The following is a 19,978-nucleotide window of genomic DNA, read 5'->3' as shown; positions in this document are numbered from 1 at the left end:
TCAACCTTCTTCACCTTCACACATTTTGAACACTGCAAAATAATATACACAACCATAGAAAACACCCTAATACTAAATAAAGAAACAAACATAAACAAATGCAAAATTAAAGAAGCCTTACTCATACAACAACTCAAGCCCAAAATAAACCAATACAAAGGAACACTTTTATATCTATATTAATAAATATAATCAAACATCTAAGCATGCTCTCTACATTCCTACATTCAGTTACACAACCCCCTTCAAACATGTGGTCATCTATCTGTCAGTTAATTCTTTCTTTCTCTGTGAACCTGACGATGACCGAAGGTTGAAACGTTGTTTGCTCCTCTACATAAAACTTTTCTTAACCCAAACCAGCTATTTCTATATATATATATATTTCTCTACAATTTGTTTTCTCGTCATCACTGATTAAAGACATGTATTGTTTCCTGTACTTATTATGATGTAGAATCATGGTACACAAGTAATTACAAAAGTATAATGAACAACATAAAATAAAGGAAATGAAATTTCTATATGCACAACTTAAAAGTGAAATTACCTTCATCTTTATTGGTACTTAAAAGACTGTGTTCATCTAAATATTCGTATAAACTTCAAGTTCCAGCTCTTTGTTTATTCTAAGTTGTTAGAATATTCATATGAACTTCAAGTTAGAGTTCTTTATTTTTTGTAAGTTGTTAAGATATTCGTATAAACATACGTTCTGGGTCTTTCATTATTGTAAGTTGTTAAGATATTCATATAAACAGGTTATAGTTCTTTGTTTAATTTAAATTGTCAGAATAAACATATTCACTTCAAGTTGTAGTTCTTTGTTTATTCTAAGTTGTTAAGATATTCATATAAACACAAGTTATAGTTCTTTGAACATTCTAACAACTTAGAATAAACATATACACTTCAAGTTCTAGTTCTTTGTTTATTCTAAGTTGTTAAGATATTCATATAAACACAAGTTATAGTTCTTTTTTTATTATAAGTTGTTAGAATATTCATATACACTTCAAGTTATAGGTCTTTATTTATTCTAAGTCTTTAGGATATTTCTATAAACTTCAAGTTAGTACTATCAATGCATTTGTTTGGTACTTAAGATAACATCTAAATTGTTGTGGTTAACTACAATATCATCTAAAGTATAGTGGTTAACATGGTGTTAGTGTCAGTACATCTGTTGGTTAATTAAGATATCTAAAGTATAGTGGTTAACATGGTGTTAGTGTCAGTACATCTGTTGGTTAATTAAGATATCATCTAAAGTATAGTGGTTAACATGGTGTTAGTGTCAGTACATGTGTTGGTTAATTAAGATATCACCTAAAGTATCTGGTTGTAACTTGGTGGTAGTGTCATTAAATCTGCCGTATGATTTAACTTAAAATGTAGTGGTTAACTGGTTGGTCAAGTCAGTCCATTGCCTAAGATATCAGTGAAAGCATAGTGGTTATGTTCAATGTATCATTTTGTTTTCAGTTAGTAGGCTTATTTAATACAACTGGTATAAAGTATATTTGCAACTACCACAAATCTAAAAATAATTATTGCAGGAATAAATTTTTGTTTAGAACATTTCAAGTGTCTAGAATGTTTTGTGAAATAAGTAAGTTGTTCAGAAAGTCTTGATCACAGAGTTTGTTCAGTGCTAACACTATTTATACAGGAAACAGACATGAAAGTTGTGGTCTATGTACATTTATTATTTTTGTAAATGAAAGGTTAGAGTTGCAGAGGATTTCTTTGTAATGTTGTGCAAACTGTATTATTAATCTGCAAGAAGTTTATTTAATTTTATATTTTTTGAAGTGAAGAAGAAAAGCTGGACTGCATTACCATCAGTTATGCACCAGTTAGAGCTTTCATAGATTATCTGATCTCTGAGTTAGATGCCACAATGGTACGCTGCCTTCAACGGTCTATCCAGTCAGATATGGCTTCTGTTCAAAGATTTTTAACTGAAGCAACTTCTACTTTATCTCGTCCCCCTCAGTCGGTGGATGAAATCACTGAAGCTAACTCAAAACACAAAGAACTCCAGGAAAGGAAAGATGAGGTAGAAAGAAAGAAAAACTTTTTTATTATTCTGAATTAACAGCAATCAACATCTGGTCAGAATTTACTTTACAGGAAGAATATTTATAATTTAAACTTATATGAGCTGGTACATCAGACTTTTGAGTTTATTAATAATTACAATTCTCATTTTAAGTTAATAATCATTCAATTTTGGATGTAACGTTGCTTTAATTACTTGTTAATGATGCAGTTTCTACTTGATATATAATGAAGAATCTATTAAGATTGAAAAACTAAAATTGTTCGTCATCTAACAAGTGCTTTCTGAAGAGAAGAAATATTTGAAAGAATTACATGCTTTTTAATTATTTAAAAGATTAATATTCTCTTAACTTCAGTATTAAATATTTTAATTTGTGTAAAGTGAATCAGATTAACATTTATTAGCTAGTGTGCACGATTGTTATGACAACACAATACAGACCTCATAAAACTGAACACACTGGATAGTTCTCAGTATTTCGGTTATTATCTGCAATTTAAATGTTGAAGTGATATTTTCAAAGCAGACTTTTATTAGAATGTATCATTATTATCCGTAAATGTAAATAAATATTTAATAGTTTCTTATATTCCTGAACTAAAGATGAAACAGCTGTACCGGGATGCTGAGGCCAAAAATGAGTTTTTGGGAAAATGGTCTCGACGAGCAATGGTTGATACAAGTAACATAAGGGGACAGTGGGATACACTGGACCGGATAATGGAAGATCATACAGAATTGATATCACAACAGGTAAAACAAGTTGTCCTAGCTTAAGCTCACTAAGTTACAAAAGGAATTCAAAATTACTCAAGCAATTTGTTTAATATTTATTAACTTGTGTTTGTTAAATCGTGAAACTAAAACAGTGTTACTGAAACCACTGCTTTGCTGCAGTGTTTAATATTTATCAACTAGTGTTTGTTAAATCATGAAACTAAAACAGTGTTATTGAAACCACTGCTTTGCTGCAGTGTTTAATATTTATCAACTTGTGTTTGTTAAATTGTGAAACTAAAACAGTGTTACTGAAACAACTTCTTTGCTACAGAGTTTGGTTAATATTTATCAACTTAGACTTAATAAGTGGTGGAATTAATATAATGTCAATGAAGCCATTGCTACAATGTCTGATATTTATCAACTTTAACTTGATAAGTGACAAAACTAATATAATATTACTGAAGTCATTGCTATAGTGTTTGTAGGGCTACCAATATTGATAATTCTGTGACTTCAATGCAGTGTAAGAGTACCGATATTGATAGCTATCTTGTTTGTATGAGTTCACCTTGACTTCAACTCAGTGTAGGAGTACCGATATTGATAGCTATCTTGTTTGTGAGTATGAGTTCACCTTGACTTCAACTCAGTGTAGGAGTACTGATATTGATAGCTATCTTGTTTGTATGAGTTCACCTTGACTTCAACTCAGTGTAGGAGTACCGATATTGATAGCTATCTTGTTTGTATGAGTTCACCCTGACTTCAACTCAGTGTAGGAGTACCGATATTGATAGCTATCTTGTTTGTGAGTATGAGTTCACCTTGACTTCAACTCAGTGTAGGAGTACTGATATTGATAGCTATCTTGTTTGTATGAGTTCACCTTGACTTCAACTCAGTGTAGGAGTACTGATATTGATAGCTATCTTGTTTGTGAGTATGAGTTCACCTTGACTTCATCTCAGTGTAGGAGTACCGATATTGATAGCTATCTTGTTTGTGAGTATGAGTTCACCTTGACTTCATCTCAGTGTAGGAGTACCGATATTGATAGCTATCTTGTTTGTGAGTATGAGTTCACCTTGACTTCATCTCAGTGTAGGAGTACTGATATTGATAGCTATCTTGTTTGTGAGTATGAGTTCACCTTGACTTCAACTCAGTGTAGGAGTACTGATATTGATAGCTATCTTGTTTGTGAGTATGAGTTCACCTTGACTTCATCTCAGTGTAGGAGTACTGATATTGATAGCTATCTTGTTTGTGAGTATGAGTTCACCTTGACTTCAACTCAGTGTAGGAGTACTGATATTGATAGCTATCTTGTTTGTGAGTATGAGCTCACCTTGACTTCAACTCAGTGTAGGAGTACCGATATTGATAGCTATCTTGTTTGTGAGTATGAGTTCACCTTGACTTCAACTCAGTGTAGGAGTACTGATATTGATAGCTATCTTGTTTGTGAGTATGAGCTCACCTTGACTTCAACTCAGTGTAGGAGTACCGATATTGATAGCTATCTTGTTTGTGAGTATGAGTTCACCTTGACTTCATCTCAGTGTAGGAGTACTGATATTGATAGCTATCTTGTTTGTGAGTATGAGTTCACCTTGACTTCAACTCAGTGTAGGAGTACTGATATTGATAGCTATCTTGTTTGTGAGTATGAGTTCACCTTGACTTCAACTCAGTGTAGGAGTACTGATATTGATAGCTATCTTGTTTGTGAGTATGAGTTCACCTTGACTTCAACTCAGTGTAGGAGTACTGATATTGATAGCTATCTTGTTTGTATGAGTTCACCTTGACTTCAACTCAGTGTAGGAGTACTGATATTGATAGCTATCTTGTTTGTATGAGTTCACCTTGACTTCAACTCAGTGTAGGAGTACTGATATTGATAGCTATCTTGTTTGTATGAGCTCACCTTGACTTCAACTCAGTGTAGGAGTACTGATATTGATAGCTATCTTGTTTGTATGAGTTCACCCTGACTTCAACTCAGTGTAGGAGTACTGATATTGATAGCTATCTTGTTTGTATGAGTTCACCTTGACTTCAACTCAGTATAGGAGTACTGATATTGATAGCTATCTTGTTTGTGAGTATGAGTTCACCTTGACTTCAACTCAGTGTAGGAGTACTGATATTGATAGTTATCTTGTTTGTATGAGTTCACCTTGACTTCAACTCAGTGTAGGAGTACTGATATTGATAGCTATCTTGTTTGTATGAGTTCACCTTGACTTCAACTCAGTGTAGGAGTACCGATATTGATAGCTATCTTGTTTGTGAGTATGAGCTCACCTTGACTTCAACTCAGTGTAGGAGTACTGATATTGATAGCTATCTTGTTTGTGAGTATGAGTTCACCTTGACTTCAACTCAGTGTAGGAGTACTGATATTGATAGCTATCTTGTTTGTATGAGTTCACCTTGACTTCAACTCAGTGTAGGAGTACTGATATTGATAGCTATCTTGTTTGTATGAGTTCACCTTGACTTCATCTCAGTGTAGGAGTACTGATATTGATAGCTATCTTGTTTGTATGAGTTCACCTTGACTTCAACTCAGTGTAGGAGTACCGATATTGATAGCTATCTTGTTTGTGAGTATGAGTTCACCTTGACTTCAACTCAGTGTAGGAGTACCGATATTGATAGCTATCTTGTTTGTGAGTATGAGCTCACCTTGACTTCAACTCAGTGTAGGAGTACTGATATTGATAGCTATCTTGTTTGTGAGTATGAGCTCACCTTGACTTCAACTCAGTGTAGGAGTACTGATATTGATAGCTATCTTGTTTGTGAGTATGAGTTCACCTTGACCATAACTCAGTGTAGGAGTACTGATATTGATAGCTATCTTGTTTGTATGAGTTCACCTTGACTTCAACTCAGTGTAGGAGTACCGATATTGATAGCTATCTTGTTTGTGAGTATGAGCTCACCTTGACTTCAACTCAGTGTAGGAGTACTGATATTGATAGCTATCTTGTTTGTGAGTATGAGTTCACCTTGACTTCAACTCAGTGTAGGAGTACCGATATTGATAGCTATCTTGTTTGTGAGTATGAGTTCACCTTGACTTCAACTCAGTGTAGGAGTACTGATATTGATAGCTATCTTGTTTGTATGAGTTCACCTTGACTTCAACTCAGTGTAGAGTACTGATATTGATAGCTATCTTGTTTGTATGAGTTCACCTTGACTTCAACTCAGTGTAGGAGTACTGATATTGATAGCTATCTTGTTTGTATGAGTTCACCTTGACTTCAACTCAGTGTAGGAGTACCGATATTGATAGCTATCTTGTTTGTGAGTATGAGCTCACCTTGACTTCAACTCAGTGTAGGAGTACTGATATTGATAGCTATCTTGTTTGTATGAGTTCACCTTGACTTCAACTCAGTGTAGGAGTACTGATATTGATAGCTATCTTGTTTGTATGAGTTCACCTTGACTTCAACTCAGTGTAGGAGTACTGATATTGATAGCTATCTTGTTTGTATGAGTTCACCTTGACTTCAACTCAGTGTAGGAGTACTGATATTGATAGCTATCTTGTTTGTATGAGTTCACCTTGACTTCAACTCAGTGTAGGAGTACCGATATTGATAGCTATCTTGTTTGTGAGTATGAGCTCACCTTGACTTCAACTCAGTGTAGGAGTACTGATATTGATAGCTATCTTGTTTGTATGAGTTCACCTTGACTTCAACTCAGTGTAGGAGTACTGATATTGATAGCTATCTTGTTTGTATGAGTTCACCTTGACTTCAACTCAGTGTAGGAGTACTGATATTGATAGCTATCTTGTTTGTATGAGTTCACCTTGACTTCAACTCAGTGTAGGAGTACTGATATTGATAGCTATCTTGTTTGTGAGTATGAGTTCACCTTGACTTCAACTCAGTGTAGGAGTACCGATATTGATAGCTATCTTGTTTGTATGAGTTCACCTTGACTTCAACTCAGTGTAGGAGTACTGATATTGATAGCTATCTTGTTTGTGAGTATGAGTTCACCTTGACTTCAACTCAGTGTAGGAGTACTGATATTGATAGCTATCTTGTTTGTATGAGTTCACCTTGACTTCAACTCAGTGTAGGAGTACCGATATTGATAGCTATTTTGTTTGTATGAGTTCACCTTGACTTCAACTCAGTGTAGGAGTACTGATATTGATAGCTATCTTGTTTGTATGAGTTCACCTTGACTTCAACTCAGTGTAGGAGTACTGATATTGATAGCTATCTTGTTTGTATGAGTTCACCTTGACTTCAACTCAGTGTAGGAGTACTGATATTGACAGCTATCTTGTTTGTGAGTATGAGTTCACCTTGACTTCAACTCAGTGTAGGAGTACCGATATTGATAGCTATCTTGTTTGTATGAGTTCACCTTGACTTCAACTCAGTGTAGGAGTACTGATATTGATAGCTATCTTGTTTGTGAGTATGAGTTCACCTTGATTTCAACTCAGTGTAGGAGTACTGATATTGATAGCTATCTTGTTTGTGGGTATGAGTTCACTTTCTCAAAGTGATAGAAGACAACTTCTATTTGTAAGCCTTTATCACAGGTTTACATTAAAAGTATAAAACTTTTGATATGTTTTCAGTTTTTTAATTAAAGTATGCTGAAGTAATTGATGTGACATTAATTTGATAAATTTTGGTTTACAGGTGAACATGCTCAAGGCTAGTGCTCTGTCAGAGCTTCAGAACTTCTACAAACATATTGACAGGTATTCTGCTCGTTGGAACCAGCTCAAGCCTCGGGATGAGTTCTTGGAAGGAGACACGAGCCAGGTGGAGCGTGCTATTGATATCATGAAGGACATGAGAGTTGAGTTTGATGTCTTGTTGGAAACAAAACAGAAACTCTTGTAAGGATGTAAACTGTTCAAATGAATTAGAACAGGACATTAGGTTACCCATTAACTTCTGTATTAGTACAATTAATGTAATTTTAACTACACAATAAGTTGTACTAAGCAGTAATGAAACCTAGAATCTTACTAATAGTAATATTTTCACAGTATTTTGGTATTGAATATACATCAGTTGGATAAAGTCATTCTTCTATCCATTACAAAGAGAAGACTTTAGAAAATAGAATTTTAAACATTTATGTCAGTAATAGAATTGATATGAAGTATATCTTAACAATCTGATTAATATATATTAATTTCATTTCAACATTGATAAACTGGAGTATGACACAAGAACTTTTACTACTGGTTTAAACAAAATTGAAATTTCATGCTATTTGATAGTTGTTTATCTCTAGAAGTCTGTATGTTTATTTTGTTGTGGTAAAAAAAAGTAACCAATCCTTCAAAAAACAAGTGTACCATGATGAAAAATCTAGATAGTTATTAGCTTTCATATATTTTTTTTTAATACTGATAACTGACTGAATGAATATGATATAACAAATAGTTACAGGTATGAAGTAAAGGAATATGAAAATATAGCAAAGATTGAAATTATTTTAAATGTGAAATAAACAAAAGTTGGAGGATTGTTTTAAGTAAAATGAGGACTACTTGAAATTACTAGTCATTTGAGCCTAAATAGTTATTAATACCACAGATAAAATGTCATAAACTCAGCCTACTTTAATAGTTTACCTTTAATGTTTCCTGGTGATTGTTAATACTACAGATACAGTGTTATAAACTCAACCTGTTTTAATAATTTACATTTAATGTTTCCTGGTGATTATTAATACCACAGATACAGTGTTATAAACTCAACCTGTTTTAATAGTTTACGTTTATTGTTTCCTGGTGATTATTAATACTACAGATACAGTGTTATAAACTCAGCCTACTTTAATAGTTTACATTTAATGTTTCCTGGTGATTATTAATACCACAGATACAGTGTTATAAACTCGACCTGCTTTAATAGTTTACATTTAATGTTTCCTGATGATTATTAATACTACAGATACAGTGTTATAAACTCAATTTACTTTAATAGTTCACATTTAATGTTTCCTGGTGATTATTAATACTACAGATACATTGTTATAAACTCAACCTGCTTTAATAGCTTACATTTAATGTTTCCTGGTGATTATTAATACTACAGATACAGTGTTATAAACTCAACCTACTTTAATAGCTTACATTTAATGTTTCCTGGTAATTATTAATACTACAGATACATTGTCATAAACTCAACCTGCTTTAATAGCTTACATTTAATGTTTGTTATATTTAGAAGTAGAAATATTCCAAACATGTTAATTATTTTCATCTTGTTTTTGGTACATTTAATTTCACCATATACGGGAAGTTTGCTGGTCTTAACTGACTTATGATGGAAGGTTGTTTTAAGAATATAAATAATAAACTTTGTTATCTCTGGAAAGTTTGTAAATATTTAGTTGTCTTTGGTGCTCTTTATTATGTTTATTAGTAGCTCATTAGCATTGGATTTACTGTTTTGTAGTAACTGGTGTTATTATATATTTTTCTATATAGGGTTTGTCTTTACTAGGTTTACTGTCTATCATGTTTAGATGTTTTCTCAGTTGTTTAATTCTTGAATCTCTATAAATTGTGATGACATTTTTAATTAGAACTATGTGACGGTGAACTCTAAACTTCATTAAATTTCTACTTCATATTTTATAAAATGGAAAAATTATAGTTCAAGTATGAGTATTTTAATCAGTGAAGATGTGTTTTATTCTTGTATTTATTAGAAAGGACAGAGAACACTTTGATCTCCCAGAGTTTGACATGTCTGTTATAGATGAGCTGGAAGTAGATCTTGTTAAACAAGAACAGATATGGTTCTTGTTTGAAGAGTTTAACAGTGGTTTACAAGAGATGGCACAGGAAGAGTGGATTGTATTCAGGTATTTGGCATCCTTGGTTTTGTAGCAGGCATAAAGTAAACATCTCGAGTGTCTGGATGGACAGTTTTCTTAAATCCACAGGTGTATTACTTAATGTAAACTGTTGAGTTATTAATGTTTCAAATTTAGTAGCATTGATTTTGATGTACTTTTTAGTGCCTTAAAAGATCCCCTTTCACTTCCATTTCTAGTAATAAAAGCTGAAATAATTATTTGAATTTATTTATAATTGCAGTTCTCAAGGAAGATTTGTATACTTACTGATGATTATTTCTTTTTGGGGAAATTACTTTTTGTTAACTATAAATAGTGAAGAGTAACAAACAGAATGATTCTTGATTATTCTTTGTTTGTTTTTAAAATCATGTCTCAATTTAACCAGTGAGCACCTATAGTTAGTAGCTGAAGAAGACAGGCCAGTCTTTTGTTAAAACATGGTATGTTCCCTGAGCAACAAAACACTTCAGTATGCTTATAAATCATTGTTTGTCAATTTATTTATATTAGTATAATGTGCTTCCTTACTGAAGTAGATACTATTTAGTAACTTTGTTCTAAGTTCTGTATCAGTTGGTTAAGCACTTTCATGATGGAAAGAAAATGAAAAAATACCAATGACAGATCTCTGGTTTGAAAAGGATTAAACCTAACTAATTAATATTGAGGTGTGTTGCTTCTATTTGCTTTGTCTTATCTTTGTGGATATAATGTTTCACTGCTGACTTTGTCTTATTTTGAATTTAATCTGATTTTTCTAAACATTTCTTAGAATTCATACATTTAGTTCACACGTTTTCTTTGGAAATAGACTAAAAGTTTGTTCTATAAACAAGCCTTTCAAACTTAAAACTTGTGATGTGACTGTTAGTAGCTTGTGTTTTGGAAATAGCAATAACATTTTAAGTGTTTAGGAAGTGGTGTTATGATTGGAAAGATTATATTTCAGAAACATAATTGTTTTGTTCTTTTGAGCTGGGGTAAGAAATGGAAGGTGTATGTTTCAAAAACAAGTATTAGTACTTTTGAGATTTTTCTTGAGAATGGAGGTAGGTAATAAGCAGAATATTTGTTTTTTAGGAACATAGTCTACTCTTGTGAGAGTTTTCTCTAGAACAAGGATATTAAAGAAATTAATGGTATTTCAGAAACAAAGTTCACACATTTGAGAGCTTTCTTGGAGACTGGTATGAAAAATTAAAGTCTGGAGGGCCAGCTGGAGAGCCAACCACTGTAACACTTCGACTTCAGAAAGAGATTGACAAATATAGAGTTTGTATTCAGTTTCTTTAATTGTTTTGAACTTGTGGTGATGGTGTGTAGATTACATTAAAACTATACTTTGCTCTTTCTTTTAAGAATATAAAGAACTTGCAGAAGATATTAAAACTGATTTTTTGTTCTGCTTAACTGGTAAAAAGAATATAATAATATTTAAGAATATTAAGAACTTGCAGCATATATTAAAACTAATTTTGTATTATACGTAACTGGTAAATAGAATATAATAATAATTAAGAACATTAAGAACTTGCAGCATATATTAAAACTAATTTTGTATTATACCTAACTGGTAAATAGAATATAATAATAATTAAGAACATTAAGAACTTGAAGATTATATTAAAACTAATTTTGTATTATACTTAACTGGTAAATAGAATATAATAATAATTAAGAACATTAATAACATGCAGAGTATATTAAAACTAATTTTGTATTATACTTAACTGGTAAATAGAATATAATAATAATTAAGAACATTAATAACATGCAGAGTATATTAAAACTAATTTTGTATTATACTTAACTGGTAAATAGAATATAATAATAATTAAGAACATTAAGAACTTGCAGCATATATTAAAACTAATTTTGTATTATACTTAACTGGTAAATAGAATATAATAATAATTAAGAACATTAAGAACTTGAAGATTATATTAAAACTAATTTTGTATTATACTTAACTGGTAAATAGAATATAATAATAATTAAGAACATTAATAACATGCAGAGTATATTAAAACTAATTTTGTATTATACTTAACTGGTAAATAGAATATAATAATAATTAAGAACATTAATAACATGCAGAGTATATTAAAACTAATTTTGTATTATACTTAACTGGTAAATAGAATATAATAATAATTAAGAACATTAAGAACTTGCAGCATATATTAAAACTAATTTTGTATTATACTTAACTGGTAAATAGAATATAATAATAATTAAGAACATTAAGAACTTGAAGATTATATTAAAACTGATATTGTATTATACTTAACTGGTAAATAGAATATAATAATAATTAAGAACATTAAGAAATTGAAGATTATATTAAAACTGATTTTGTATTATACTTAACTGGTAAATAGAATATAATAATAATTAAGAATATTAAGAACGTGAAGATTATATTAAAACTGATTTTGTATTATACTTAACTGGTAAATAGAATATAATAATAATTAAGAACATTAAGAACTTGAAGATTATATTAAAACTAATTTTGTATTATACTTAACTGGTAAATAGAATATAATAATAATTAAGAACATTAAGAACTTGCAGCATATATTAAAACTAATTTTGTATTATACTTAACTGGTAAATAGAATATAATAATAATTAAGAACATTAAGAACTTGCAGCATATATTAAAACTAATTTTGTATTATACTTAACTGGTAAACAGAATATAGTAATATTTAAGAATATTAAGAACTTGCAGCATGTGTTAAAACTGATTTTGTATTATACTTAACTGGTAAATAGAATATAGTAATATTTAAGAATATTAAGAACTTGCAGCATGTGTTAAAACTGATTTTGTATTATACTTAACTGGTAAATAGAATATAATAATATTTAAGAACATTAAGAACTTGAAGATTATATTAAAACTGATTTTGTATTATACTTAACTGGTAAAAAGAATATAATAATATTTAAGAATATTAATAACATGCAGAATATATTAAAACTGATTTTGTATTATACTTAACTGGTAAATAGAATATAATAATATTTAAGAACATTAAGAACTTGAAGATTATATTAAAACTAATTTTGTATTATACGTAACTGGTAAATAGAATATAATAATAATTAAGAACATTAAGAACTTGCAGCATATATTAAAACTAATTTTGTATTATACTTAACTGGTAAATAGAATATAATAATAATTAAGAACATTAAGAACTTGAAGATTATATTAAAACTAATTTTGTATTATACTTAACTGGTAAATAGAATATAATAATATTTAAGAACATTAAGAACTTGAAGATTATATTAAAACTGATTTTGTATTATACTTAACTGGTAAATAGAATATAATAATAATTAAGAACATTAAGAACTTGAAGATTATATTAAAACTGATTTTGTATTATACTTAACTGGTAAATAGAATATAATAATAATTAAGAACATTAAGAACTTGCAGCGTATATTAAAACTAATTTTGTATTATACTTAACTGGTAAACAGAATATAGTAATATTTAAGAATATTAAGAACTTGCAGCATGTGTTAAAACTGATTTTGTATTATACTTAACTGGTAAATAGAATATAATAATATTTAAGAACATTAAGAACTTGAAGATTATATTAAAACTGATTTTGTATTATACTTAACTGGTAAAAAGAATATAATAATATTTAAGAATATTAATAACATGCAGAATATATTAAAACTAATTTTGTATTATACGTAACTGGTAAATAGAATATAATAATAATTAAGAACATTAAGAACTTGAAGATTATATTAAAACTGATTTTGTATTATACTTAACTGGTAAAAAGAATATAATAATATTTAAGAATATTAAGAACTTGCAGCATATATTAAAACTGATTTTGTATTATACTTAACTGGTAAATAGAATATAATAATAATTAAGAACATTAAGAACTTGCAGCATATATTAAAACTAATTTTGTATTATACTTAACTGGTAAATAGAATATAATAATAATTAAGAACATTAAGAACTTGCAGCATATATTAAAACTAATTTTGTATTATACTTAACTGGTAAACAGAATATAGTAATATTTAAGAATATTAAGAACTTGCAGCATGTGTTAAAACTGATTTTGTATTATACTTAACTGGTAAATAGAATATAATAATAATTAAGAACATTAAGAACTTGCAGCATGTGTTAAAACTGATTTTGTATTATACTTAACTGGTAAATAGAATATAATAATAATTAAGAACATTAAGAACTTGAAGATTATATTAAAACTGATTTTGTATTATACTTAACTGGTAAAAAGAATATAATAATATTTAAGAATATTAATAACATGCAGAATATATTAAAACTAATTTTGTATTATACGTAACTGGTAAATAGAATATAATAATAATTAAGAACATTAAGAACTTGAAGATTATATTAAAACTGATTTTGTATTATACTTAACTGGTAAAAAGAATATAATAATATTTAAGAATATTAAGAACTTGCAGCATATATTAAAACTAATTTTGTATTATACTTAACTGGTAAATAGAATATAATAATAATTAAGAACATTAAGAACTTGCAGCATATATTAAAACTAATTTTGTATTATACTTAACTGGTAAATAGAATATAATAATAATTAAGAACATTAAGAACTTGCAGCATATATTAAAACTAATTTTGTATTATACTTAACTGGTAAATAGAATATAATAATAATTAAGAACATTAATAACATGCAGCATGTGTTAAAACTGATTTTGTATTATACTTAACTGGTAAATAGAATATAATAATAATTAAGAACATTAAGAACTTGAAGATTATATTAAAACTGATTTTGTATTATACTTAACTGGTAAAAAGAATATAATAATATTTAAGAATATTAATAACATGCAGAATATATTAAAACTTATTTTGTATTATACTTAACTGGTAAACAGAATATAGTAATATTTAAGAATGTTAAGAACTTGCAGCATGTGTTAAAACTAATTTTGTATTATACTTAACTGGTAAACAGAATATAGTAATATTTAAGAATATTAAGAACTTGCAGCATGTGTTAAAACTGATTTTGTATTATACTTAACTGGTAAAAAGAATATAATAATATTTAAGAATATTAATAACATGCAGAATATATTAAAACTTATTTTGTATTATACTTAACTGGTAAACAGAATATAGTAATATTTAAGAATGTTAAGAACTTGCAGCATGTGTTAAAACTAATTTTGTATTATACTTAACTGGTAAACAGAATATAGTAATATTTAAGAATATTAAGAACTTGCAGCATGTGTTAAAACTGATTTTGTATTATACTTAACTGGTAAATAGAATATAGTAATATTTAAGAATGTTAAGAACTTGCAGCATGTGTTAAAACTGATTTTGTATTATACTTAATTGGTAAATAGAAATTAAAATGTTTAGTAAGATTTAGTGTGATCTCAGTTCTTTATATTTCAGAGAGAGTGAAAAGATTTTTGTTGTAAATGTATATGTTAAAACTCCGTGTTTTTATTTTAATAGGATGTTTTACCTGTTCTTAAATACTGCAGAGGTGATATGTTTTCAGCACAGCACTGGGCTGAAATTTTTCGTGCTATTGAGATGCCAAACACACCAGTTGAGAAGTTGGTGTTTGGTGATTTTCTACGAGTGAAAGATATGATTGTGAAAAATGCTGATGTATTGAAGGTAACACAAACTTTTACTGATCTTCAGTTTTATAGTACTGCCAAACAATACAAGAAGCTTTAAAAATCACAGGATAAGTAATTTATTAATAGCTGTGGTTAAACTTATTTTAATGAATTCAGATGTCGATGACAAATATAGTTCATGAGAAGTCGTGTTAACCAGTAGCTAACTTATATAACTGTTGAAATCTAGATAACAAATATAGTTCATGAGAAGTTGTGTTAACCAGTAGCTAACTTATATAACTGTTGAAATCTAGATAACAAATATAGTTCATGAGAAGTTGTGTTAACCAGTAGCTAACTTATATAACTGTTGAAATCTAGATAACAAATATAGTTCATGAGAAGTTGTGTTAACCAGTAGCTAACTTATATAACTGTTGAAATCTAGATAACAAATATAGTTCATGAGAAGTCGTGTTAACCAGTAGCTAACTTATATAACTGTTGAAATCTAGATAACAAATATAGTTCATGAGAAGTTGTGTTAACCAGTAGCTAACTTATATAACTGTTGAAATCTAGATAACAAATATAGTTCATGAGAAGTCGTGTTAACCAGTAGCTAACTTATATAACTGTTGAAATCTAGATAACAAATATAGTTCATGAGAAGTTGTGTTAACCAGTAGCTAGCTTATATAACTGTTGAAATCTAGATAACAAATATAGTTCATGAGAAGTTGTGTTAACCAGTAGCTAACTTATATAACTGTTGAAATCTAGATAACAAATATAGTTCATGAGAAGTTGTGTTAACCAGTAGCTAGCTTATATAACTGTTGAAATCTAGATAACAAATATAGTTCATGAGAAGTTGTGTTAACCAGTAGCTAACTTATATAACTGTTGAAATCTAGATAACAAATATAGTTCATGAGAAGTTGTGTTAACCAGTAGCTAGCTTATATAACTGTTGAAATCTAGATAACAAATATAGTTCATGAGAAGTTGTGTTAACCAGTAGCTAACTTATATAACTGTTGAAATCTAGATAACAAATATAGTTCATGAGAAGTTGTGTTAACCAGTAGCTAACTTATATAACTGTTGAAATCTAGATAACAAATATAGTTCATGAGAAGTCGTGTTAACCAGTAGCTAACTTATATAACTGTTGAAATCTAGATAACAAATATAGTTCATGAGAAGTTGTGTTAACCAGTAGCTAACTTATATAACTGTTGAAATCTAGATAACAAATATAGTTCATGAGAAGTTGTGTTAACCAGTAGCTAACTTATATAACTGTTGAAATCTAGATAACAAATATAGTTCATGAGAAGTCGTGTTAACCAGTAGCTAACTTATATAACTGTTGAAATCTAGATAACAAATATAGTTCATGAGAAGTTGTGTTAACCAGTAGCTAACTTATATAACTGTTGAAATCTAGATAACAAATATAGTTCATGAGAAGTCGTGTTAACCAGTAGCTAACTTATATAACTGTTGAAATCTAGATAACAAATATAGTTCATGAGAAGTCGTGTTAACCAGTAGCTAACTTATATAACTGTTGAAATCTAGATAACAAATATAGTTCATGAGAAGTCGTGTTAACCAGTAGCTAACTTATATAACTGTTGAAATCTAGATAACAAATATAGTTCATGAGAAGTTGTGTTAACCAGTAGCTAACTTATATAACTGTTGAAATCTAGATAACAAATATAGTTCATGAGAAGTTGTGTTAACCAGTAGCTAACTTATATAACTGTTGAAATCTAGATAACAAATATAGTTCATGAGAAGTTGTGTTAACCAGTAGCTAACTTATATAACTATTGAAATCTAGATAACAAATATAGTTCATGAGAAGTCGTGTTAACCAGTAGCTAACTTATATAACTGTTGAAATCTAGATAACAAATATAGTTCATGAGAAGTTGTGTTAACCAGTAGCTAACTTATATAACTGTTGAAATCTAGATAACAAATATAGTTCATGAGAAGTCGTGTTAACCAGTAGCTAACTTATATAACTGTTGAAATCTAGATAACAAATATAGTTCATGAGAAGTTGTGTTAACCAGTAGCTAACTTATATAACTGTTGAAATCTAGATAACAAATATAGTTCATGAGAAGTTGTGTTAACCAGTAGCTAACTTATATAACTGTTGAAATCTAGATAACAAATATAGTTCATGAGAAGTCGTGTTAACCAGTAGCTAACTTATATAACTGTTGAAATCTAGATAACAAATATAGTTCATGAGAAGTTGTGTTAACCAGTAGCTAACTTATATAACTGTTGAAATCTAGATAACAAATATAGTTCATGAGAAGTCGTGTTAACCAGTAGCTAACTTATATAACTGTTGAAATCTAGATAACAAATATAGTTCATGAGAAGTCGTGTTAACCAGTAGCTAACTTATATAACTGTTGAAATCTAGATAACAAATATAGTTCATGAGAAGTCGTGTTAACCAGTAGCTAACTTATATAACTGTTGAAATCTAGATAACAAATATAGTTCATGAGAAGTTGTGTTAACCAGTAGCTAACTTATATAACTGTTGAAATCTAGATAACAAATATAGTTCATGAGAAGTTGTGTTAACCAGTAGCTAACTTATATAACTGTTGAAATCTAGATAACAAATATAGTTCATGAGAAGTTGTGTTAACCAGTAGCTAACTTATATAACTGTTGAAATCTAGATAACAAATATAGTTCATGAGAAGTTGTGTTAACCAGTAGCTAACTTATATAACTGTTGAAATCTAGATAACAAATATAAATCATGAGAAGTTATGTGTACCAGTTATTAGCTTATAGAAGTATTTAAATCTAGATAACAAATATAGTTCATGAGAAGTTCTGTGTACCAGTAGGTAGCTTATATAGGTATTCAGATCTAGATAACAAATATAGTTTGTGAGAAGGTCTGTGTACCAGTTATTAGCTTACATAGGTATTCAAATCTAGATAACAAATATAGCTTATCAGAGGTTCTGTGTACCAGTAGCTAGTTTATATAGGTATTTAAATCTAGACATCAAATATAGTTCATGAGAAGTTTTGTGAACCAGTGGGTAGCTGATAAAGGTATTCAGATCTAGATAAAAAATATAGTTCATGAGAAGTTCCATGCCTCAGTAGGTAGCTTATATAGGTATTCAGATTGAGATAACAAATATAGTTCCTGAGAAGTTTTGTGTATCAGTAGAATACATTATTCTAAAAGCTTTATTATAAATACTGCATCATGAATGCCATTGTTATGTTCTGTTGAGAAGTGAAGGCTCATAGAATACATTGTTCTAAAAGCTTTATTATAAATACTGCATCATGAATGCCATTATTATGTTCTGTTGAGAAGTGAAGGCTCATAGAATACATTATTCTAAAAGCTTTATTATAAATACTGCATCATGAATGCCATTGTTATGTTCTGTTGAGAAGTGAAGGCCCATAGAATACATTATTCTAAAAGCTTTATTATAAATACTGCATCATAAATGCCATTGTTATGTTCTGTTGAGAAGTGAAGGCTCATAGAATACATTATTCTAAAAGCTTTATTATAAATACTGCATCATGAATGCCATTGTTATGTTCTGTTGAGAAGTGAAGGCCCATAGAATACATTATTCTAAAAGCTTTATTATAAATACTGCATCATCAATGCCATTGTAATGTTCTGTTGAGAAGTGAAGGCCCATAGAATACATTATTCTAAAAGCTTTATTATAAATACTGCATCATAAATGCCATTGTTATGTTCTGTTGAGAAGTGAAGGCCCATAGAATACATTATTCTAAAAGCTTTATTATAAATACTGCATCATCAATGCCATTGTAATGTTCTGTTAAGAAGTGAAGGCTCATAGAATACATTATTCTAAAAGCTTTATTATAAATACTGCACCATGAATGCCATTGTTATGTTCTGTTGAGAAGTGAAGGCCCATAGAATACATTATTCTAAAAGCTTTATTATAAATACTGCATCATCAATGCCATTGTAATGTTCTGTTAAGAAGTGAAGGCTCATAGAATACATTATTCTAAAAGCTTTATTATAAATACTACATCATGAATGCCATTGATATGTTCTGTTGAGAAGTGAAGGCCCATAGAATACATTATTCTAAAAGCTTTATTATAAATACTGCATCATGAATGCCATTGTTATGTTCTGTTGAGAAGTGAAGGCCCATAGAATACATTATTCTAAAAGCTTTATTATAAATACTGCATCATGAATGCCATTGTTATGTTCTGTTAAGAAGTGAAGGCTCATAGAATACATTATTCTAAAAGCTTTATTATAAATACTGCATCATGAATGCCATTGTTATGTTCTGTTAAGAAGTGAAGGCCCATAGAATACATTATTCTAAAAGCTTTATTATAAATACTGCATCATGAATGCCATTGTTATGTTCTGTTAAGAAGTGAAGGCTCATAGAATACATTATTCTAAAAGCTTTATTATAAATACTGCATCATGAATGCCATTGTTATGTTCTGTTAAGAAGTGAAGGCCCATAGAATACATTATTCTAAAAGCTTTATTATAAATACTGCATCATGAATGCCATTGTTATGTTCTGTTGAGAAGTGAAGGCCCATAGAATACATTAT

The 19,978-nt window shown here is 29.1% G+C and overlaps 1 protein-coding gene across 1 annotated transcript in view; it reads left to right on the top strand.

Moving 5' to 3' along the window:
- Positions 1–19,978, top strand: part of LOC143230147 (cytoplasmic dynein 2 heavy chain 1-like) — a 291,177-nt gene that overhangs the window by 55,156 nt on the left and 216,043 nt on the right. Inside the window, 6 exon segments of the mRNA XM_076463222.1 lie at positions 1,816–2,062; positions 2,672–2,821; positions 7,483–7,685; positions 9,518–9,673; positions 10,819–10,942; positions 15,207–15,374. Of these exon segments, the coding sequence (XP_076319337.1) occupies positions 1,816–2,062; positions 2,672–2,821; positions 7,483–7,685; positions 9,518–9,673; positions 10,819–10,942; positions 15,207–15,374 (1,048 nt within the window).

This window comes from Tachypleus tridentatus, chromosome 10 (assembly GCF_004210375.1).
Source record: "Tachypleus tridentatus isolate NWPU-2018 chromosome 10, ASM421037v1, whole genome shotgun sequence".
NCBI lineage: Eukaryota > Metazoa > Arthropoda > Merostomata > Xiphosura > Limulidae > Tachypleus > Tachypleus tridentatus.
The sequence above is the reverse complement of the archived record's forward strand: the minus strand, read 5'-3'. Positions and strand labels throughout refer to the sequence as shown.